This window comes from Astatotilapia calliptera, chromosome 3 (genome assembly GCF_900246225.1).
Source record: "Astatotilapia calliptera chromosome 3, fAstCal1.2, whole genome shotgun sequence".
NCBI classification, from domain to species: domain Eukaryota; kingdom Metazoa; phylum Chordata; class Actinopteri; order Cichliformes; family Cichlidae; genus Astatotilapia; species Astatotilapia calliptera.
The window spans coordinates 1,211,772-1,236,813 of NC_039304.1; the positions used below are offsets into that span (position 1 = coordinate 1,211,772).

At 44.9% G+C, this 25,042-nt stretch overlaps 2 protein-coding genes across 2 annotated transcripts in view; one reads left to right on the plus strand and one right to left on the minus strand.

Moving 5' to 3' along the window:
* Positions 1 to 24,363, minus strand: frem1a (Fras1 related extracellular matrix 1a). The gene is made up of 38 exons (XM_026158194.1): positions 24,247 to 24,363; positions 23,986 to 24,153; positions 19,914 to 20,349; positions 18,869 to 18,963; positions 18,395 to 18,705; positions 17,760 to 17,956; positions 17,355 to 17,678; positions 17,164 to 17,272; positions 16,814 to 16,945; positions 15,216 to 15,560; positions 14,979 to 15,121; positions 14,369 to 14,565; positions 14,191 to 14,281; positions 13,940 to 14,107; positions 13,644 to 13,852; positions 12,897 to 12,990; positions 12,568 to 12,820; positions 10,828 to 11,031; positions 10,561 to 10,746; positions 10,297 to 10,493; positions 10,012 to 10,216; positions 9,467 to 9,611; positions 9,238 to 9,379; positions 8,642 to 8,837; positions 6,664 to 6,928; positions 5,707 to 6,124; positions 5,259 to 5,460; positions 5,045 to 5,189; positions 4,852 to 4,981; positions 4,541 to 4,613; positions 3,482 to 3,631; positions 3,205 to 3,407; positions 3,044 to 3,091; positions 2,810 to 2,971; positions 1,696 to 1,827; positions 1,476 to 1,591; positions 1,308 to 1,393; positions 1 to 652 (listed from the first exon to the last, which is right to left on the minus strand). Exons 3-38 carry the CDS (start codon positions 20,154 to 20,156, stop codon positions 450 to 452), a joined length of 6,519 nt encoding a protein of 2,172 aa, XP_026013979.1. The 5' UTR covers positions 20,157 to 20,349; positions 23,986 to 24,153; positions 24,247 to 24,363; the 3' UTR covers positions 1 to 449.
* Positions 1 to 25,042, plus strand: part of LOC113015885 (NACHT, LRR and PYD domains-containing protein 3-like) — a 525,401-nt gene that overhangs the window by 230,185 nt on the left and 270,174 nt on the right. The window lies entirely within an intron of this gene.

Sequence of the window (25,042 nt, forward strand, 5' to 3'; positions counted from 1 at the left end):
TCGTGACAAACAAAGCCTGTTTTTATTGGTGCAATAACATTAACTCTGTTAATATGTGTTTAATAAAGTCGATAATGCAGCAGCAGCTGGCTGTCACTTATAATTGCACACAAATACAATATCAGCACATTTACATGATTCAGTCTTTTAATAAGGAAAATAAATGAACGGATTCAGCTTCATCTTCCCACGTTTACATACTTATGAACAAAACGCATGAATGTTTAATAACTGTGGTTCAAACAGAGGCTGAGGAGCTGATTAAGGCCCCAAGGACATCTTCACTGTAACACTTGCAACACTTGCACTGTAAATATGAGTCCAACATGAACTGTGTTTGGACACCAAGCTCTCTTTTCACGTGTTAATTGTAAACAGGTTGTGAATTTCTGTCACGCACAGTGACAGCTCACTGCTGCCGGACCGCGCTGGACTGGACGGTGCTGAACTCAGATTTTAACCGAGCAGACAAAGCGATGACCTCTGCTCGTCTTACACTCCCTGATTTGCCACTTTGCCCTCCTCCAAACCAGAACACACTTTCTGCTTTCTTTCTTTTTTGGCTGAAGAGGCATTTTTCTCCAGTTGGTGTAGCCGACCGGCTCGCCTCCGGCCCACTCCCAGCGTCCTCGGCCCTCCCTGTCGTTCAGACCTGGCGCAACAGAGAAGATGAGCTCGTTACATTCTGCATAAAAAATGCACGGACAGAAACGTGTGGGGCTTTGGCCCTGGGCTATACGGCTCCCTGCAAACACAACATACAGATGTGCAGCGTCGGGTTTAGCTCGGTGGGTGAGCAGCTGCACACGGTGGATCGCTCAGCCCACTGAACTAAACCAGCACCCCGTCTCTGGACGACTAAAGCAGGAGTACCGGGATTGAATCCATGTAAGGATGGAGAGAACAGGCAGGGAGCAAAATCAAAACCTTCTGCCTCAATAAAACGAATCAATACTTTCACTTTGGGGACCAGATGTTAGAAAATAATGTTCTAGCAACGCTGTTGGTATTGAATTCACTTTACTAACTTATTTACATACTATGATTATATTTTTTAAACACATTAGAATTCTTTGCACTGGATACAAAAATGTTTCGTTAAACTTAACGAATGTTCCAGTCAGATGAGGTGGAGGTTGTAGTTACTTTGTGTCCAGTGCACTTTAAACTTTACATATTAATCTAAACTGAAAGTCCATTTTTACACAGTGAGTGATTTTTTATTTAGAATGCATTACAAGCGAATGAGGAGCCGGCACCATTGACACCATTACATTTACTCACACATGTAAAAACACGACACCTACCGATCCAGAAAGGCTTCCTTCCACCAAAGTCCCACAGCCAGTCCATGTCAGCTTGAGACGCAACACTGGCCAGTGTTCCTCTAAACCTGCCGTTAGGAAGAAAAAGAAGCGCCTCATGCTCATCGTGTTTGTAATGCACAAAGTGTTTGTGGGAACACACAACTGTACCTTTCCCTGCAGGCCCTGTTTGCTTCACTCCATGTCAGCTTGCGTTCAGTACTGAGGGTGTAGCAATAACCACCATGAAAGGTGGAGCCCTGAGGACACATCTGAGCACTCACCATCTATTCAACAGGAAAGATGATTTTAGATCTGCAGCTTTTCAGTTTCCACGTGTTGTCACAGGTTAATGTGCTTGGCTTGTGTTGGTGTTGTGAAGCTGTAGTACCTGATCAGTTGGTGCCCAGGCTTTCCAGGAGACACCGTTGCAGTGAAAGAGCTCGTTGGTAGCTTGGTGAAAATGAAGGAGGCCTCTAAGTCCTGGCACACAGGGTTTGTGCACGGGGTTGCCAGCTGTAGTCTGTGACCCACAAACATTCACACAGATTATAGTGCTGCTCCACAATAATATGCAACATACTTCACAGTGTGTGGAGCAACAGAAGGTCCAGTATGTGCACTAGCAACAGAGCTACCACCGTGTTGCTAGCACATCATGCTACCCCAAAGGTGCACACACCTGAACGACAAGAACGTAAACTCTACTGTGCTCTACATGACTCAGTGCTGCAGCTTGCCTGGACTTTATAGAGCATATATGTCTGCGTCTGTGACCCAGCATTTTGAGTTTATTTTGGATTTTTGATTTCTTATCATTGGAATAATGTTACCTTGTTGTGTTATTTTTAGTTTGGGGTTCGTTGAGTTTTAATCTATTTTGTTTCTTCTATGTTTCCTTGTTTTCTTTTCCTGTTTGTGCTTGTGTCTCCCTTGTCTCTTCTCATGTTTCTCTCCAGTCTGTCATGTGTTTCATGACAGACTGTCTGCGTGTTTCATGTTTGTCAAGCTCGTGGTGTCGTCTCTCCAGGTTTCCTTTTTTATTTTGAAAGTCTTGTGTTTCCCTGTTCAGTGTGTTTAGTTTTGCTTCCTGTGTGGCGTCAGGTTTGTGTCAGCTGTGTTTCCCCAGCGTTTCCACTTCCCTCATTACCCTCCTGTGTATTTCACATCGTCTGTCCATCTCGCTTCATGTTACGTCCAGTTTCAGGATGTTTTCAAAGTTGCTTTGCCTTGTTTTGCGTTCGTGTATTCAGCCTAATAAACGACTCGCTCTGTGTTACACTTCTGTGTGTGCTTTCAGGTCCAGCGGCCGTAACAACATGTGAGTGTGAGCAGCTGTTCTCCAGCTGAAGTGCTTGGTGGAGATTGAAGTGTGAATTTGCAGCAGCATGAGCAGATTCTTTCCTTTTCTTTTAAACAGATATACAAGCAAAACAAAACGATTCAGCGTTCCTAAAAGCCGAGCTGATGGAGTTCGAGGGGGAAGAAAACCCGCTGGTACTCACATGTCCCTTCGCCACGCCAGCTTTCTGAGGTTTTAAGATGTTTCTGTGAGGGTGGGACCGATGCTGTTGTGCCCCCCTGCTAACCACCTGGATGTTTGCCTTTCTGCCCTTCCTGGATGGTGAGGTGTCGTCTTCTACTTGCATTTGGATGATGCCGTGATACTGAAATTGAAGAAGCAATAGAAGTGAAAACTTTCAGAAGTCTCATTGGTAGGAGTGGGGAGTGCTACCTACTGTGTAAACGGTGTCTGTTCCATTGTGAAAAACTGATGACGGTGCAATCTGAAAGAAAAACCCAGAGCAGCAGTTTACCCACGCGCCACTGCAGAAAGATTCAACTGCAGCGATTTCATATATAATACATTCAAACAGCAGAGCTTACAGGATGTACTTACTGACTTTGCATTGCCTCTGACTCTGAGTTTCTTTTTGGGGACTCCTGGCCTGGAGATGCTGTCTCCACGGGTCCAGATGATCGAGTCTGTCCCAAGAGGAAGTTTCTCGAGGTGTATGGATCCATGCTGAGGGTACGTGTTGGCCTGAATCTCCTGTCCTCCAAGAACAGGAGCCTCCTGATTCTGGTCTAGCCTGCACTGCCCTGTGGTTTTAGTTCGGGGGTAAGATAAGTCTATCCTCAAATGCCATCATGTGTGGCAAAATAATCATTTTTACCTCCTGCTGAGTCTCTGATGGTGAGCGTAGCTTTGTTGGTGCTGCCAATGACTGTGCTTTCAGGAGAGACCAGCAGCACTTCAAAAGTCTCGTCAGCCTCCTCGAGGTGATCTTGGATAATCTCAGTTTGCCACCTTCGCTTTGACACTCCTACACACAGTGTTTGTGTGTGTGTGTGCGCGCACAGGTCAGCAGTCCATCACAGTGTTTACACAGAGACATTTAATCATTCATTCACAGTAGAAAACGTAACCAGGGACTGAGTGTAGAAGCTGCACTTCCTAAGCTTCCTAAACTGTTTTGTGTGAAGGATTTAGAAACATTGTTACAGACATTTTATTTGTTTTATTGCTCAAAAGGATGAACGCACGATGTTAAAGTGCATCCAGGAAAGAGGAAACATCTGCATTATGCTTTAACACAATCCACAAACTGCGTCACTGTTTTCTTCCTCCAGCACATAAACTGAAATCAGCTGATTGTAGCACAAGTGGAACTAATAAGGGGAACAAACAGGCAGCCAGAGGAACATGAAACTACTGGGAACCGCTTCTCTACGAGGCTTTCATTCAAAACTCTGAGGAGGACCGTTAACACGTCACACTAAGCTGTTGCTGTAATAATAAGAAATTCAGTCACAACACAATTAGAAGAACGTCATCATCAGGGTGTGTCTGTAGGGACCTGAGGTTTGTCCTTTTCTTTGGACGATTAGCGTGACTCATCTTCCACTTCTGTGTTTTCAGTTTTCAGTATTTATATTTCTTGTTTTTCATGTTTGTTTAACTGGTTCTTTTCACGTGACTGGATCCAAGCTCGTCTTTAGACTGTGGGTGAAAGACGGTATATCCGGAGGTAGCCCACACATGCACAGAGAGAACCTGCTGCCTCCAGCCACTTATCATCAAACTTCCAGTGTGAAAGACACTGACACAGATCCTCACTGAACTTTAATGACCTTCTTTCATTGCCTGGACTCAAACTCTGCTCCATAAACGGGGACTTTTGGCCTGACCCTGCAGACAGACAGACCTCCTGTCTCTATTATCAAACACATACCTGGATCAAACTGGACGAGTGCAGATGGGTTTGTGAGGAAGTCCTTTCCAGCTGTTGCAGTGACCTCATTTACCTAAATAAAGACACAAGTCACAGAACCACATGTTCATCAATCTGCATACAAGCTAAATGTCCTGTAGCTGAGTTATCACAAATCTCTTTTCACCTCAGTCATATTTGTGTAGAGCCAGTTCACAACAACAGTCACCTCATAGTGGAAACTATACGTATAACATGTCTTAGTTAACCATTGTTAGAATAAGAGAAATCATAACTACGCCTCAGTTTCAGTAACCAAATGACGTGCAAACCTTGACAGAAATATATGACGATACGGCCAAATTCCCCCGACGAACGATGTCCAGTGAGATCGTTCCCTGCTCCTCACAGGCTGACGTCTCGGTCTGCAGCAGCTCCACCCTGGACCACCTGAACTCGAGTCTGCAAAGAACGAAGTTAATACAGGACAAACTCTGCACTGTTTATTTAAAGTATTGTTCTTACAGGTGACGAGGCCCTGTGTTCCCCAGCAGGTCGGACACTGTGAACTCCAGGCTGTCTGAGACAGACTCCGTGTCCAGACTGATGATGTACACAATAGATCTCTTCTTTAGCTCCATCTGCAAGAAGCGCTGTGGCACAAAACCCCCTGCACAAAGTAAGAAGGATGAGGCTACAGGTTTCTGGTTCAAAGTTAAAGTGTAAACATCGTCCTTACCTGTGGTAATGTTTTCTAGGAAACCAAAGTGTGGTGGACGAACTATGCAGAATATGAGCTCTTCTTCTCTGCTGTTGCTGTCTCGAGCCTTCAGTTCTTGGGATGACAGGAAGATGCCGTATCGGCCATCAGCTAAAGGCTCTGCTTTCCAAAGGGGAAGCACTTTCACAACCTCAGGAGGCGACTTATCCAAAGGCCTGATCTGAAATTACACACAGCTTGATGTTGTACTAGAGATGGCACAGCGTTAGTACATTTCTACTGTGCAGTTTCCATGTCCCTCTCCTTCTGTGCACAGCTTTCAATAATGACCACAAAAGTGGTTTAGCACTGTGTGGATAAAACAGCTAACCAGTGTTTGTTTGCCTTAACTAGTGCACATGTTTCCAACACAATTATGGCACAACCACAGTATCTGTCACAGGTAAAGCCAGCCCTTATAACCTACCTGAAATATGAAGAAAACAGGCTCTCTGTGTAACTGCCCATCCAGCAGGAACCCTCGATTAGTGCTGTCTGAGCCAGTGAAGGAGAATCGGTCTATCTGTGACGGCCCCCCGTCATGTTGATATGCCACCTCCAGCTCCTCTATGTCTCTCTGGGTGAAATTAGAGCCTGTGCTCAGTGGTTCACCAGCTAAAACTAGTCTGCCATACTGTGGAGGCTGTGAAAGGACAAATGTCAGGGTGCTGGGAGGAGTGTCGGGGTCTGACAGAGACAGGTAGTCTGGACCCAGGATAATGGACGATCCCTGGGGCACCGTGAGGACTTTGTTGGAGGACAGAGATGGTAAGATACGATCCACCGTTTCCACCCCGATCTCAAAGCTGCCATTTACGCTAGTTTTACCATTGCTCACAATAAACCTGTCAAAAGAAATGCAAAGGACTGGGTGTTAGGTGTAATGTGATCAAAGTGATGACTACAGTACATCAGTCGCTAATTTACTTTTGAGGTTAGCTTTCACCAGACAGTTTAATTCGATTCAGCTCAAATCAATGTAAGATTATTTATATGGTGCCTAATCACAATAACAGTTCCCTCGGGGAGCTTTATATTGTAACGCCAAGACCCTACAATAATATAGTGAAAGCAGTGGAAACACCAACAATCATATGAGCCCCTATGAGCAAGTGCTTTGGCAACAGTGAGAAGGAAAAACTCCCTTTTAGCAGGAAGAAACCTCCAACAGAACCAGGTTTAAGGGTGGGGGTGGAGGTGACCCATGTGCTGTTTGATTCTCCACCAGTTTGGGTTATTAGTCTAACAACCAATAACTGAGTGAATCCCACTGAAATGGGATCTTGAAAGGTCTGTCTCATTAAGAAAAGCTGCAGGTCAAAGTTAAATACGAAGCATCGTTTGAAAGAGCTTTCCTTGATCTCAGACAGCGTTTCAGACTCACTGGAAAGTTTCTTTGGGCGTGCTGGCTCTGTTATCGTGAACATAAGCCACCAGGTTGGCTGCTATGTCCATCTGGCTGAAGGTAGAAATGATGATGCCAGGATGTTTCATGTACTCTATGTGTCCATGAGCAGGTGGGCTGGTGATGACGTACAGAAGCTCCTCTGGCTGGTCTGTGCCATCTGTGGCCTGCAGCACATGGGTGGTGAGAACGATGCGATCTCCACGGCTGACGTTCGCTGGTTTCACAAAGATGACGATGTTTCCTAAAAAGACAAAGTACACGGTGTGACTTCACTGCAGACACTTCCTCTCTTCAGATTTGCATTTATTACATCAATGACTAAAATATTGTTTTGTTGGACTGAGATTAGGTGGCTGTATGCTATGGGTGTATTAGGTATCGTTGCCGGTCACCAAGACTACATCAAGTACTCTCAGCAGGTTTACTAGACGATATGAATGCAGCATCACTTACAATCCCTGCTGTGACCATCACTGAAACCAACCAGCTGATCTACACCAGCAGCAGAGACCACGGTGATGCTTGGCTGCAAGATGAACAGCAACAAGGAGCAGTGTCCTCCATGGAGACTACAGGCCATCAGCTAAGGTGAAGGTAGCACGGAGGGACGTTAGCCAACTACTAAAAGGTGTGATGAAGAAAGGGGTGCCTAAGAAGCACAGCAAGCTGCCAGCATCGAGACATTGAAGTCTGCCATTTGAAGAGGTATACCAGAGAGATAGAAGGCAGGAGAATAAACCAGCTACACTCCAAGGAAACATCCATCCATGGTATAACCTCAGTGGCAGGGGAGGAAGATGAGAACACCAAGCCTGGAGACAGAGCAATACCGGAAGAGCAAACAGGAGAAGACACAACAGCAATGCTCAGTGGCTAATGGATCTAATAGCAGACCACAGCAACCTTCCTATGCAGGGTCCCGTAACCATCACCGTGGCAGACATCCTATTGGCCGATAACCTGCCTCAGCACCAGGTGGAAGCTCCTGTCAGGCATCATAGCGGCTAAGATGAACAGGCACATGAGTGGGGCACAGAAAGGGGCAAGAATACCTGAGGAGTGAAACCCCTGTTACTGGTAGACTGAGCAGCCTGACCAGCCTGTGCACTGCTGATTTGACTGAAATAAAGTCTATGACTCACACCTGGATCCTGGGATCCCAAAGCTCTACAAGATCAACAGGACCCTCAGAGGCTTCATCAGGAACTCAGTGGGAATGTGAAACCATCAAGTGTTGTACCAGGGAGAAGCTCTGTCCCCACTGCTGTTCTGCACAGGCTATCAACACCTACGCCCTGCCCGTGACCACATACCCTGCTGGCATAATAAGCTGGCCAAAGGAGGAGATGCTGACATATAGACTGTCACAGGTCTGGGTCATTTCGACCCAGCGTTTTCAATTCATTTGTGATTTATTTCTATGGTTCCTGGGTTTGGCTTCCTTGGCCCTCGTGTTTCTCTTTGCCCCCTCTGTCCTGTGTTTGGATCCCAGTGGCTGGACAAAGCTGGACTGAAGCAAGCACAGAGGCACTAATCACGGCAGCACAAGAACAAGCTCTGAGTACAAGATCCATAGAGGCTGGGGTCCATCACACCAGGCAAGACCCCAGGTGTAGGGTGTGTCCAGCACATAAAGTGTGTGTGTGTGTGTGTGTGTGTGTGTGTGTGTGTGTGTGTGTGTGTGTGTGTGTGTGTGTGTGTGTGTGTGTGTGTGTGTAGTTGACTAGAATATTCCAAGATTCCTGCTATTTTAGAACATTTTTGTTATTTGTTCAAAAGGATTCAGTCTGTGTCTCTCAGATCTTTCCAGTTGTCAGTAGACTTGCTGACTCTTATCTCCCACATCAGTGTTTTAAAATATTATAGTTGGTATGACTTCTGCTTACCGACACTGAGCAGGATGAACGTTCGTCATTGATCAAGAACCTACACAAGTTAAATGAAGCTGCGATACCTTTGTCTAGGTCTTTGATGGAGATCTGGAAGTGCTGTGAGGGTGACTGATTCTCTCCATCCAGCAAATGGAAGACAAAGAAATCCTGACTTTGAGCAGCCCGACGGCCTGTGTTTACATAACGTAGAAGGTTCATGTCGACCATTTCTTGGGTGCAGTTCTTCCCAGCAGCCAGTGTGACCCAGCCCTGATTCTCCTGAGATCAGATGAGACATAGTTAGGAACACAGCAAATTCCTTGGTAAGGGAGTAATGGTCGGTCACCCTTGAGTCTTAAGATGCAGATGTAAAGAAACAACATGGACTTAAAGGAAAAGAATAAAAGTGCAAAAACAGAGTTGGCAAGGAGAACAACATCCCAGGTGCCCTTATCCTTGTGATTTACAGCAGTATAATAAGTGCTGCAGACTTTTAACATCACCATCGTTTGTGTCTCAGAGACAAAAGCAGCTCTGTTAAATTAAAACGTGCTGCACATCAGAGGCTCTCGATGTTTAAGTTGCTTCAGACTTATTGTGTATAAATGTAACATTTAATCTCTTCTTCCACCAAACAAACTGATATATTTTATATATAATAAAATGATACTGCACTAACTTTAAGCTGAAGCAGTCCTTGGGTTGGAACACTTTCAAACATGTACATGAGCTCTGAAGGAGGGGTATCACGGTCCTGTGCGAACAGTGACGCGCTGGATATCAGTCTGCTTTCACCTGGATCCACGTCTAGGCCGGCGTTCCTGAAGGACACAAGATCGGTACAACGTTCACTTTATTTTGCACAATCGATGCTGCACCGACTTTAAACGGGGAAATGTTGGTCCAACCTGGTAAGCTGGGGCTTCTCGTCGTTCACCTGCAGCACTTTAACTGTCACCTGTTTCAGGACGTGGTGCCGTCCGTCAGTCAGCTGGATGGTGAAACTATCCTCCACACTCTCAGAGTCGTCGTGCACGTACACCACACCCACAGCTGTTGGACAGTGACGAGCACGTTGTTTTGACTCAGTTCATTTATTTAAATTATTCATTTTTGATCAAATGTGCACATTAGTGGGGTTTGTATTCGGTAACATGAGTTTATTTAAATATCTTTCATGTAGTTTTAACTTTTGTTCTGATTTAAAGGTTCCAGATTTTCAAGTCTTGGATCTTTTTGTAACTTGGCCTATATTAATATTCCTATTTACTCTCCACTCATCGCTGCATCAAGGCAAACTAATAAAACTGTTATTGTTTGTTTGAATGCACAACAGAAGACAACATGTTGATGTGCAGCTGGTTAGATATGGCTTGTTTGGATCATCTGTAGTAATTTAAAACATTTGTAAACTATTTCAGTCATAACTGAAGCTTTAACATGTAAACAATACCATTTATAAGATCCTCCACAGTAAAGGCAACCACAGGAAGCTGACGCTGGGCCTCTCGTTTCTCTCGCTCTCCACTGCTGTGGGCAACGATGCTGCCGTGTCGAGGGGGTGTGGCCACGCTAAAGAGCAACACGTTCTTGGGGATGTCCAGATCCGTCGCATGCAAGACAGACGAGTCTAGCCGCTTCATTTGTCCTTCGTGTACCTTTACATAAACGGACGTAATGACCATGTTCAACGAACAGTCATGAGTACTATGATCAATAAGAGTTGATAAAAACTTACCGTGATGTTGTGAGCCACCAGCTCTGGCACTTCATCATTTGTGGGGTTTATAATGATGTAGAAAGAGACGTGGGCGGAGCTGTGTTTGCCGTCTGATACACAGAGCATCAGGTGGTCAGCTGTTGGCTCCACCCTCTGATGTCTGGACTGCACATAGTTGACATGACCCTCAGTGATGTCCTTGTATGAAAAAGAAGCTGAGAGAAAGAGGTTGAAATAAACATCAAATATTGACTCTGTGGTCACGTACAGCGAGATGCTCACCTGTGCTCACTCCTGTGTTGCTTTTCTCAAATCCAGGACTGGGGAGGACATTTTCAATGTAGCCAAACTGAGGCGGGGAGGTCAGGCTGATGACCAGCTCGTCCAGCACTGTGTCCACATCGGAGGCTTTCAGGTGAGCCGCAGTAATGGGGGCCGTCCCACCTTCATTCACTTTAAAGATGTCTGCTACAAACAAGCAAACAGGGCGTCGATATCAACAAAGTACATTTTGCTTTTTCCCCGAGTGACTAAAGGTGAGACGCTCACGTGTTTCTAGCGTAGGTGGTTGGCTGTCAACAGGAAACACGGTGATCTGCAGGTCGTACACGGGTAGCGTCTGCCTCAGGTGAGCGGTGCTGCTGGTCCTGACAGGACTCCCTCCACTGCAGCATAAAGCCAGCGTCTCCGTCTCTCCGTCAGAAATGACAAAGGTGACGGTGTCATGGCGAGGAGCGAGTCCGATCTCTACTTCTAAAACCACAAACGTGATAAGAACCTTTAGAGAAGCAGCTGCGTCTCTGTCACACCTCAGTAACATTTATATCATGTGAACTGATAATTTGACAGCTTGGTGGGAGACCACAGACGGGAATCAGTCGAGGGTGACGCAGTATTTTCTGCTTCCACTGAGACTCTTTGGATTATTCTTTGTTAGTGATAGTTTCTGGTTTCCTGTTCTGTGTCCACGTCTCAGTCTGCATGCTTCCTGTTTATTGTAATAGCCCCTGATGTGAGCAGACCTGGGGATGCCACCCAGAGTTTTTACATTATTCATGTTGATTTTGATATTACTGATCTTTTCTGGCCTTTTGGTTTCTGCTTTCTGCTGTATCCCCTTGTCAAGTCCGCATCTCCGTTATGTTTCCTGTTTTACTTTCTGTGTCTCAGGTTATTGTATCAGGTTTTGCTTCCCCTGTCTCGTTAGCCCTGATTTGCTGTGTATTTAAGCCCTGTGTTTTCCTCAGTGTTGTGATGTCCACACTGTGTGTTCTGTCTGCTTAGTTTGTTTGTGTTCTCAGTTTTGCCACTTTGAGCCGTGTCTGTCTTTGCCGTAAAGAATACAAAGAACCGGATTTAATACTAACAATAAATCTAAGTTTACTTTCCGCCTCTGAGTGTCTGCACGTCGGGTCCTCCTCACCACCATCATCTGCATAATATCCTTCTGAGAAAGGAAAAAGTCTCTTTCAGGTGAACTTTTTTGTGATTTCTGCCTCTTTGGAGGCCACGTGAAACATCATTGTTTTAGCAGGTAGCTCACATAGGTCAAAAGACACAGACAGGGAACATAAACTAACAGTCTGGGTCTCAGGAGGATGTCGTCAAAAGATTTTGAAAATCTGAAGAAATTTGTGATCCAAAGACGAGACCAAAACCAGCTCTGATCAATGCTGAAACAAACATGACAAAGAAGAGCTCTGGACTGTCCTCGACATGAGAACAACAAGAGTTCAGCACCGGGTCTCCAGACGTGCATCAACTGCTGCTACAAGGAAAGATTCATTTCTTTCATTGAATTAAATACATTTCTCATATTTTCAATGTGTTTCATATATTTGAAATAAATGTGTGTTTGTCTGATTTACATATCATTGCAATATTTTACTTGTGTCTTATTCAGCGTCCCGGCTTTTGTCGGGGCCTTACATCATTATGACAGTGTTTGAGAGGCAGGTGAACCGGATGACACGAGGTGACATGTGTGCTACTGAAATTTCCAGACTGTGAGTACCGATGGCTGACAGGCACATCCTGAGGTTACATGTTTGTTACCCATGACTGTGGTTTCTAAAAGGAGCAGAATGAGACCAGGTCATATCCAATCACAGAAAACGTTGATGTTACCAAGCGTTCAATGAGAGAAACTGGTCTTAAAATATGCTTCTAAGACCATCAGTCACATGAAATTCCTGATGTTACTGTTACCATCCATCCAACAGCATCAGCCATCACACTAATGACTTGCATATATCTATAATAGGTATACGACTCTTTCTCTGTTTGCACCTGTGTGTTTATATGTGACGATCCCTGCAGTGATGTCTGCCTGGATGAAGCGATCCACCGCTGCACCTTCTCTCAGCACCACACCGTGATGCGGCTGCTGCACAATTAGGAAGGACAGGCTGCTGTTGTCGCTGTCTCTATCAGTGGCATAGATGTACTCTGCGGTGAGGACTACTTCCTGCCCCTCTGCACAGCTGAGACCTGCTTTCAAACCTGCACCGACTACTGGGACCTCATCATTGATGGGCTTCACCTGGAAATGGACAAAGAGGGTGAAGCAAGTGCAAATTCTCTGTTTTCTGTTGGATGTTGGGCATTTCTTTAATTACCATCACTTGCAAGACAAAAATGACTGAGCTGGTCCCGTCTGTTGCAGTGAATTCAATGTTGTCCTGTGTAGTTTCTGAGCTGTCATGACTGTACCTACATGACAGATGAACACAGATATGACATGGATGTGTCATCTTAACATGGAATCAGATGTTTAAAGTAATCACCTACAGAGAGGGTGAAGAGGACGGTGACTGAGGAAGAACAACAGTAAAAACAGAAGCGAAGACAATTTAAGATCCTAAAAATGAACCAATGAGTCAACAGCAAGTACAAATACTGCTATTATACAATAAGCCTGGTTTGTATTGATTGTGTTTGTTGAGGAAATGATGGAACATTTCATTAATCATGCAGAGTCCTGAGCACCAGCACCTTAAAAGGACACCTTGTGCTCACAGAGGCTCCTGTTGTCACTATCCAGCAGCAGCTACACCAGGTTACTTTAGATGTTTCTATGGTAGCAAGATAAAATTGGAAACTCCAGATACTGGGATGCTGCATGGATGCTCCATTAAGACAAGCACATGACTGCATGATCCTGAGAAAGGAATAAACAGTTTCTGCAAAAGCTGGCAGTGCAAATGAAAAACTGCAGACAGAGGTGATCGGCTGTAAAAGAAGATTATATGTGCAAGATCCAGAACGCAGTGTAGGAAGACGTAATCCCAATCGTTCCTATACATGCAAGAGACATGCAAAGCATTTTAAATCGTCAGCGGCAAACAGAACTAAGATCGTCTGACCGAACGTTGTGGCTTTGCAGATCTTGCAGAGTGAAGCTTTGCCCTGGTTTCATCAGGAGGCCACTGAGATGCAGAGTCCCATGCTGGGGTTCCCTCTGCAGCTCCACCCGCAGAGCTTCTTCTGAAGAGTCTTCATCCGACAGCAGCAAGTGTTCAGGGCCAAGCCTGCACTCCCCTCCCTCATCTACGGTCAGAGGCTTGGAAACAACCTGAAGGAGAATGTAATCACGTTTATTTTATGCATTCACATTGCTGCATGTGATAAAAGATACGAATGTGATCATTTTCTTTTCCACCTGTGGCGGCTGGTTGTCCACCGGCTCTACAGTGATGTTAAAGCAGATCCCAGTGACTGTTTTACCTCGATGGTTGGTTACAGAGAGAACAAACTGGATTTGCTGGGGGTGCGGGCCGATGTCCATGATAGGAGGCATGTAGGCTACTTTCATGAAGTTTACTGCATGCTGAAAACAGGAAGGAACCAGAGTTTTGAGCCAGACCACATATGTGCTTACAACATCTACCTGACTAAGAAATAAAGGTTTACCTGAGTGAAGACCCTCAGCATTGGCGCGTTGGCGTCTTTGGTAAATTTGGGTATGCTGTCGACCAGAAACAGCCTCCCCGCGTCCGGATTGCTGCTCAGTAAGACGACAACACAAAGACAGCAAAAATTCAGACCGAACATTTCCCCACAGCAGGTTTGTGAAGCTGAGGCGACTCACCTGTGGGGACGAGCGTAAAAAGGTGGAGTAGTCACAGTAAACGTGAGCTCTCTGTCAGCTGACTGCTGGTCTACAAAGTGGAGCTGCTGCCGTGTGATGTGGACTACGTCCGTTTCTTTGAGCACAAGACTCCGACTGGAACCTGGAACCTCTTTAGGAGGTTTGTTGGGAACCGGCTCCACGTGCACCATCACCACCTCCAAACAAACAAGCAAATAAACAACAAAGAATCTGACGAGATAGGTTATGTATGCGCCCCATGTGCTGCCAGTGCACGTTGTGTGGGGCACTCTGGGCTGTGTTCCTGGACATCATGTGAAATCAAAGACAAAGGGAAGAGTTTCAGCTTCTTTTTTCATGAACTTTACAAGGAAACGAGATTTCACTGTGTTCACCTGTTTAGCCAAGAGCCGTTTAAAAACGTATCCATAGATGTGAAGCTCTCTGCTGCTACATTTAAAGGTTAGCTTAAGAATGAGGAGTATTTAGTATTTGGGGAATACAGATAAATGTGACTGAGCTGTGTCAGAGCAGCCTGGTGCTTCGCTCAATAGTACATCCTCATCCAAACTAAATTACAGTATCTTTACGGTGAGACAGTGCTACACACCTGAGCCTCTGATAGGTTGGGTGGGTCATGGAAATCAGACAGTACCACCTCAAACCAATCATCGGACACCTCATGTCCAAGATGACGATAGTAAACCTTTGACTGAGACAGGTCCTTCTGCAAAAAGTGGCTGACAGGGTAACCTGGATTAAAACCAGTACGTACGATACGACGTGGTTAGAACACAAAGAGACGCTCGGTACGATACAAGTATAAACACATGATTAATTTTCCGACCTGTTTTCCCTGGTCCAGGAATTTTCATAACCTCTCCTGACTGAGGGGGGCGGGTAATGTTAAAGAGGATGTAGTCATCACTGGAGTCCATGTCAGAGGCCTGAAGGATGGAGCCTCTCAGCAGAGCTGTGTGGCCCTCAGGGACCTCCAGCAGCATGTTGGTGATAAGAAAAGGAGGCGTGTCATCCTTGGGGAGGATCTTGATGGGGAACTTGTGCCGGGTCTGATGATGACCGTCAGTGATGCGAAAGATTATGAAGTCTTTGGTGGAGTCACTGTCGTCATGGTGATAGCAGACCACTCCCCCTTTTATGTCATTGACAGTAAACATGAAGCCCTTTCCACCTGGAATCATATCAAACAATTACAGTCAAACAGATACAGATACAGGCAGCATCCGAACCAAGACGTCAGTGCAAATATGACCAAATGGTGACGTGTGAAACTGTGCACGGGACAGATCCCACTGTGGGGGTCAAACCACTGGCTGGGTGATAACACTGTTCCCACAGACAGCTCCAGACAGACTAAGCAAGAAATGCAACAATGTTTCCATAATTTCATTTTTTCAACAAAATGGACAAAAAGATGACATCAAACAATTTTTGAACACCAACTTTCTCCGGCTTAAGTGATGGAGGAGCTCAAAGGCTCATATGAAATGTGAACAGGTCTCTCATTTAGATTCAGCTGCGACTACACAATGACACCATTCGTTTGTTAGCATTGCAACACTTTCTGTCATGGAAATAAGTCTGTTTCTGATCGTCTGCAGAGGAATGGTTTACTGTTCACTGCATCATTCCATGATTGGCACTGATCACCACCTGCACTCATGTATATATCTTTCAACGTAGCACTCTTAATTCTTATTCTCATGTATATATCTCATGTATAGCTCATGCACATATCTTTCTACGTAGCACTTTGAATTCTTATCCCTACTTTTATTTTTTCATGTCTATTTAAGTGCTATTTATGACACTATGTTTGCACTGAAGCACCGCAGCAATTTCCTAATGTTGTAAACCTGCTCAACATTTGGCAATAAACCCCTTTCTGATTCTGATTCTGATTCTGAAGAGTTTCAGTCAGGTTTCAGAGCTCAGCACAGAAACAGCTTTAGTGAAGGTTACAAATGACCTTCTTATGGCCTCTGACAGTGGACTCATCTCTTTGCTTGTCCTGCTAGACCTCAGTGCAGCGTTCGATACTGTCGACCATAATATCCTATTAGAGCGATTAGAACATGCTGTAGGTATTACAGGTACTGCACTGCAGCTGTTTTTCACAATCTGTGTGTTTATACAAATCTCTGTATTTAATTGTTAGTTATTATTAATCTCTGGCTCTCTTCCACAGCGTGTCTTTGTCCCGTCTTCCTCACCTCAGCCCCAACCCGTCGCAGCAGATGGCCCCGCCCCTCCCTGAGCCTGGTTCTTCCTGTTTTTCCCTCCCACTGGTATCAAAACGTTTGTTCATGGTTGAGTTTTCTCTGTTTTCTCTCTATTATTGTAGGGTCTTTATCTTACAGTGTAAAGCTCCTTGAGGTGACTGTTGTTGTGATTTGGCGCCATATAAATAAATTGTGTTAGCACCTCTGACTGTTAGCCGTCCATGCTGCAGGCCGTCCACAGTTATGATACGAACGGCATCCAGGTTGTCGTTGTCCACAATCTGAAGCTGTTCCCACGTTATTGGACGGGACTGACCCTCTAACAGGCTGAGACCTACAAACCAAAGTGTTAATGGTTAAAATTCACGTAACTGGTCATTCTGGAGGACACCAGCAGCACCAAAGATGGAAAGATGAAATGTCTTTCTATATGTTTACAGCAAATTACAAACATCACTTTGTTTTCTTGAACACCAAAACAATAACCTGACAGTCTATATTTTTAGTTCTAACCAACCAGAATGCTCAGGTCATGTGACAGTGATGACGTACCCATGTTCCAGGACACCCTGGGAGCGTTTGTGTCTGCAGTCCTTACAGACATGTGAACAGTAAGTGGTGGGCTCTTCTCAAAATAAAAGTCATGAACTTCAAACTCCACCTGTAATTAAACAGAAGCTTTACACACCAGGACACAAAGACATAATGCATGAAAAAAGAACAGTAAAGCTGGATGTGCTGACCTCATAATTCCTGCGTTGGTTATGAGAGAAGTTAGCAGGCTGATATCCAATGAGCATGTCATTGAGATCAAGCCACGTGAAGGAGGAGACTGGGCGAGTGTGGTCAGACAGATGTGTGATAAAGCCGTCCTGAGGAGGTGTCGTGATGTTAAACACTAAAAGCTGTTTGGGAGTTTCTTCGTCGTCAGCATCCAGTGTAGCAGTGGACAGCGGAGTAAGGATGAACTGATCGACTTCCAGAACAAACGTGGACATGTAGGCTGGTGTAGGAGGCTGGTTGGGCATTGCACCAGTGATCTGCACTGGGATCCAGGCCTGTTCAGACTTAAAACACACCAGGAGAAGAATTTTGTATCAAATGTGTAATTCATGGAAACTTAAAGTACATATAAAGTGTATAATTACCTGATATATGCTGCCACTCCTGGTGTCCTTCAGATCCAGTCTGACTGCAATGTAATCCACATGTGGAGATGGAGGGTCTGTATGTTGATACCTCAGCCCCATCACCAGGAAGTCCTCACAGGAAACTTTGGTGAGCTTCACCAGCTTCAGACCCTTCAGGCAGTCTTCAGATCGACACGTTGCTCTGGCTTTGTTGTCTACATGATGACACGGCACGTAACCATGACCAAACCATAACATCACCATCTGGATTTTGGTTATATTCAGTGTGACACCTCAAGTAGTTGCCATGCCAAAGGTAAATATAATGAAAATATTGTTATTGCGTGACGGTGCTCCAAATTGGTATATCTGAAACTGATTTGACATCACAGTGAAGATGACTTTGCATTTACATAATTCAGTGTGTTCGACATTCTGTGAGCTTCAGTCACACCAACATCTGATCAGGTCATCCTGGAGTCCAGGTCAATGTTCACTTCATGTTTTAGATGTATTCACAAGAACATGAAGGCTGGGCGTCCATGAAATGCCTCGTGCACTGCTAGCTGCTCTCAGTGAAGCATAAAAATGACTTTTCCTTGTTATTTTATTTTGATTTTAGGATCTAATATTCAACCAGTGTCATGGATTACCCAGCTGCTGACGCAAATGGATGAAAGTCTCCGGCTCATCCCCTCTCCTTGTGGCTTTCTCTGGTTCCCCTGTGACCAGCTGACCGTGGGTTGGCAGATGGGTGTCGTGACTATTCAGATGGATGCTACAATCCAAGCTTGACCTGCTTTCATAGTGGAAGGAGACCACATTTCCATCCACAGCATTCGAGAGGCTGTAGAACTCGGGAACCTCCAGGGATTTTGGCCCCAACCTAATGATGGTGCACTCAGGTTCCATAATTTCTACATGGATGGCAAATACCTCCATGTATGTCTCTGTCTCTGTGAATCTGATGTCAAAGAAAAACAGACATTGACCTTCACAGATAAATAACAAACTGTGTTCCAGTAAAGAGTCTTGTAAAAAGGAAATGATTCAAAAATGTTTTTCTTCATGTGTGAAATATACAGTCTCTTTAAAAGCCTGCATGAAGGACTTCAGCAGATGTTTACCTGTACAGGCGAAGCTTGACAGTGTCTTCTGTCAACAATGGGCAGCCGTTGTGGACGTACTTTACTTCATCAGCCAGATAATCACAATCAAACACCTGTGAGGTGAAAATCACCAAGCACAACGAGTCAAAGCCATCGTCACTGAACAAACATGTTTCATCATACAGCTCAAGTTTTTCACAGTAAGTTTATTTGCAGCATTTTTGGCTCTTTTCAGAAATGTTTCCTGGGTGCTGCTTTAGCTCAGCGTCACGGCGACTACATGTCACATGTCTGAGCTGCAGATCACTGCTGTGGGTCTTCCCCCTCTACTTCCCCACAGTGTCCTGTCTAACTTTACACTATTCAACAAAGGCAAAAGAGTATATATCTCTAATTAAACAGAAAATAAATAGAAACGTGGGTTTTCTAAGACCTGACCTATAACTGGACATTTGCAGTGTAAGAAAACCACACTGAGCGGTTGGAGGTGAAACTTGTCTGAGATCAACAGAGATCAGCCTCTGGTAGTCTGAACAACACCTGAATAACATCAAAACATTGTCCATTCAGTTTTTTCTCTTCTATACTTTGGCAACCAGGAAAGATTTATTTTTTCAATAGGAACAATATGGCAATGCTATATTATTATTGTTTATTTATTTACTTTATTTTAAATTATTACAAATTGGACAATCACAGAGAAAGGGAGGAAGAGAAACAGAGGGGACAGTAAGAGAACACTGAGAAAACCTGTTGGATCACCTGTTAAAAGAAGAACAAAGAGAACAACACAGAGATGAGAGCAACAACCTGCACAGGTGTAAGTAACAGTAAATACTAAATATTGAATGTTATTGAGCAGCACACAACACGGACAGCGCACGATGTGCTTTAAGTAGCTGCTCCGTCACTCATCATGTCATAATTACTGTTTTATACAATTAAAAGAAATACTAATGGATCAAATCCACTTTTGACGTGAAATACTACAACTGGGTGTTCAGTGGTCAATAAGAAGTTTAGTGTGAAACATGACGTCCAATAACAGCTTTGCTTTTATTACCTGAGGCACCAGTTTTCCTACTCGCTGAGTTATGGGCTCATTCACTACCACCTCCAACTTGCACGAATCCTTCTGATGGGGAATGTGGAACTGCAAGTCCTCCACATGAAGGTAGGCCGATTGGCCTCGTTTCACTTTTAACCCCTTGTTGACTTTTACAAGGGAACCATGCAATGCACAGGTTATTTCAACCAAAAGCAGAGGAAGGCACATCCAGGCCAGGAGTCGAACAGCTGAACCCATTGCTGTCAGTCACAAGCCAACGTCTCGAGGATCCTTCAGGCCTGCAGCAAACAAGAGCACGATCACCTTCAGGAAAACGCTTCAGTTCAACTCTTCAGCCAATGAAAGGATCCCTGCTGGACTTTACTCTGGCTGCATGCTGATTCAGCTTCCTGGCTTTGAGCTTGTGCCAGGCGGGAGGATGAGTCAGGAACTGCAAAGGAAGTGAAAAGATTTCAGTTCAAAGCATTTCATACATGAAGAGTGTCAGTATGACCCCTGACCTCTGTGGCACCATCAGAGTGTAGGTGGGATGGTAATGGGAAATAAAGTGAACAGGATATGATGACACTCATGATGCTGTGAGCATATAATGGCTAGCTAGTCACCAAAATATTTGCAGTCTCCAGCGAGTTGCTTCAAGACAGTTTGATTCCCAAACCCGGCATCAGCCACTGATGATGGAAACGTTTGCCTTTATGTGTTATCAGTGCTGTTCCTGGGGACTCTGGTCCCAGACGCCTCCAGAGCATCAAGCTCTTTCAGTGAGGATCTTTCTGATGATCATCCACACCCCATGAGGCCAGATGTTCCCAGGAGCTCCAGACCAGAGTGATTAATGGTTCATTTACATTTCTTCTGTTTCTGAATGACTGCACCAACAGTTGTCACCTTTCCAACAAGATCTACAACCCTGACATCCTTTGACCAGTCTTTGGTCAGGTCCATGGTGGTGGAGAGGCTGGGGGGGAAAACACCATCATTCTGTGGACAGATGTGCTTTCTCCAGCTGCTGGGTGGACATCAGGAGTATCTGTAATGGAGCCAATCACAGCCTGCAAATCATTGGAACTTTTATATGACGTGTTTTTGGATTTGTGGGTGATGTTCTCTCCATTAAAACTAAAGATGCAAATGAGTGATTGTTCATTTCTTTCTAATTTATAAAGGGTTCAAATAATCATTTCCCCCAAGCTGCTGGTCACACATCCTGAATAAGACTGCGAGAAAGACCCCCCACCCACCCAGTGTGTTGCACTGAGTAATTATGTGCTCTACAAATGAAAACGATTGGAAACATGATGCTGATATAAACTTACACTATTGGGTCTAAATGAACATGTCAAACCAAACAAGCAGCTCCAAATGAAACAGGTGTAATAGAAGCTTTCACCTTGGACATGTTTCAGTATGAATGTTATCTCTGTCACTCCTTTGTAGCTCCATCAGTGGCACCAGAAACAAAGAGCATGAAGCTGGAGTAAACACACCGGCGCTTTCTGAAACCAGCGACACAAAGCTGTTTGTGGTTTTGGTAATTATAAGTGAGGGAACAGCAACGAGACAGCTCCAGACATGTTTGGGACACATACGCCTGCTCCTGCCAAACTTCTTTAGGACAGCTCCAGTGGGAAAGGCTTCATTAACCCAACTGCTAAATAAATTCCTACAGGATGCTTTAAACGTTTTCACATGCTGCCCACTTCAGCTTACACAGACCGTCTCATTTCTGGAGCCGTTACTTTTCCACAGTAATCAAAACAGCTTAGTCCTGTCTGACTGTCGATCAGGCTGAGGATGCAGATCAGAGCTGTTCAGTATCTGAAAGCTGATCTCAACCCTCCACATTCTTTCAGCGTGTTCCTCAGGTAGGACAGCTGTCCCAGACCTCACACACGAAGCACCTTATAATCACCCTCTGTGCAGAGAACATGCTGCAGCTTGTCCCGCATGTGTGGGAGCTGTGTGGGAAAACTGGATTTCCACTGGTCAGAGCTTTAGTGTGTCTCAAGAAAGCTTTTCTGATTGTTCATCCTCAACCTCTCGATGTAGTACTACGCATTTAAGTGAAAAAGCTCCCCAAAGTGCGCTGGTCCAGGTAAAAATGAAACATTTGTTTTGCAAAAGCGTGTGAAGTTACAGTGTGTGCTTTCTGTCCTCCTGTGTAAATATGCTCCATGTACAGTCAGCATAGATTTCCAATGATGCTGATCAGATGTATAACAACACAGAGCAGTTGAGTAAATGATGGTCCTTTATTCTGAAACTTCAGTGAAACCCAAGTATCCTCCTGAGCCTGCTGGAGGTTTCTTCCTGTTCAAAGGGAGTTTTTCCTTCCCACTGTCGCCAAAGGTCTTGCTCACAGGGGGTCACATGATTGTTGGGTTTTCTCTGTATGTATTATTACCTTACAATATAAAGCACCTTGAGGCGACTGTGTTGTGACGTGGCGCTGTGTAAATAAAGTTAAATTGATTGTTATTAGAGATGCAGTGCGCCCCTCTGTCATTCCTGGCTGTCGGTCAGAGATCTTCTCTCTGTGGTTTTATTCACCACACTGATGTAATGAATTCCTCTCATAACGATTTATAATCTGGTGCACACAATAACTATTGATGAGCTTCACAAACTGACTGACATGCTTTGAGCTCCCAGTTTTCATTTAGTTTGAACAATGCTTTGCAGAGTATATAACAGCTGTTGTTCAGAACTTTTGTTTATTTTTAAAAGATGTATTTGTTGGCTGCAGTCGTGCGATCAGACTTCCTCAGACACAGCTCAGGTCAAAGGTGCTGGAGTGGAAAAATGCTGCTGTGCTCTATATGTTTTTCAAAACGACGACAGCCGCTACAAGATGTGTTTGCATGTCAAGTACACAGCTGTAAATATGCAGCACACATCTGTACCTGCAGACAGATACTGTGTGTTCGGGTACAGTAGCTAATGGAGCGTGATGACAGCAGTTTGCTCTGTGTGGATGCACAGAGTCTCTATAATGAAACTACAGAACCAGCCTGGACAGAGTCTGGACACGGACCTTATCCAACACCTTTGGACAGCCAGAGCTCATCACTCAGCATCAGTGTTGTGGATGAGATGGAGCGGACAAACAAAGCATGGCAGGTCAGATAACTGTCCAGGACTACATGGCACTGCATGATGCTGATGTCTGTGTGTCGAACTCTCACAGAGCTGGATGTCTCTGTGCCTGATGTGCATCAGTGTGGAGGCAGGAGTCCTGGGAAAGGTCCAAATGTTACGCTGCCTGCAGCACTTTGGGTTGATCCTCTTCCTGTTTTGGCTCTTGTGTTACAGTCCTTACACAATACATCAGCAAGACATGTTCTGTCTGCTGTCCACTCCTGAACCACAGGCTGTGGTGATCCTGTGGGATGCTGGTGGGGGACACACAACAAGCTGACATGTGGTGCGTCTCCGATAAGGTCATAAAATATTCTTAAGGTCAAACAGCATTTCATAATCCCTCCCTTAAATAAGATGAGGACCTCCCTCGTTTCTTTTCCAAGCCCAGCACACAACGCTGATGTGTAACTGCTCCATTCCTTCGTCTCATCGTCTCATCGACATAATGACGGGACCTTCAGCAGCCAGCGCTTTTTAAAGCCACGAGGGGAAAAAGGTAACGCTGTTGAAATCACAGGCTGCTAACATGTCACTGCCATTGAGTAGAGTACAGCAAAATGTCCAAGAGACTGCATATAAGTGAAGGAAGAAAGAGGAGCTCAGAGTGATGAATCTGTGCACAGCTGAACATCATGCAGGACACAGCACGACCATGTTTTTGTTGTCTGAAGCTCATCATCCTCCTTAAATGCACAGTTAGTAATAATTACAAGTTTTAATAAGTTTTATATGGAGCACGTATCCTGCTGTATTCAAGCTCAGTGCAGTCCTCAGATTTAAGGTGAATGTCAGCACAATAGCATGCACACATGAAGACAGATGTATGAAGCTAAAAAACACACAAGAACAAAAAGAGATGAAGAAGACGTGCAAGACAACAGCACAAGGTCCTCCAACAAAGATCACCACTTAAACATGTTCTTACCTGAACAGCTGGCACTTCCTTCCTTCTCCCTTCAACTGCCTCATTGAAAGAATCTGGCTCCTTTCTGGGTAACAAACTCCGCCCCCGAGAGACAAGTAGAGACGCCTTCCTCCTCTTGCAGCCAGAGTGGAAACACTCTGACAGCCAGTGTGTAGTAGTTTGTAATTACTGAACGAAAGCACAGATTAAAGGCTTCACAGGGCACTAATGGAAAGAAGTGCCTCTGGGTAATACATGACCTGGATAGTAGCTGCTGCTTACCTGCAGGGGGCAGCACCATGTTCCAGTTGTATAATATCATACATGCAAAGCCACACAACTCCAGCAGGAAAAGCAGCTGGTGTTTTGTTTCCAAGGATCACATAGCTGATGGATCCTCCTCTCCAGCACTTCCCAGGGAAGCTGAGGATCTGCTTGAAGTTTGAGCCCAGCTTTCAAGAGGCTGAGCTAATCTAGAGGCACCGTCCCAAACTTGATGCTGTAAAGGGATGTCAAACAAGACACCACGACAGCCAACAACCACCACTTCAGCCACTTAAGCAGTGAGGTGTAAACACTGAAGGGGAACGTGGGTCCATGTAGCAGTCCAGGTGTGCTCCCACAAGCTGGAGGCCTCTTCTGTTACAATGCAGTCCTGCCTTCTTACCATCATCAGGGGAGTAGAGACTGATGTTTGATCTGTAAGGTTATAGAGCTGTGTGAACTAATAAACTCTCTTCTAAAGCAGCCACATATTCATAAAGATGCTTTCATTGCATGTATTTCTGCATAAATGTATCAAGACTGATTAATGGAGAGTATGTGGGGTGAGTCACATGGCCATGGTTTCCAGTGCATCGGCCCAGTGGTTGGTTGTTCAGAGAGTGCAGCACTGTGCTTCATTAAACTCCATGTGAAGGTATTTTCGAGGGGAAGTAGCATTCCTCAGGTTCACTAAGCTCTGACAGCTCCTGGGGTTCCTGCACACACTGTTATGCTGCCGGGTGGACTGTCTGCAGCAGCGCAGCAGAAGTGCTGATATCTGATATAAAGGTGGAAACAATGAAAGTGAGAATGG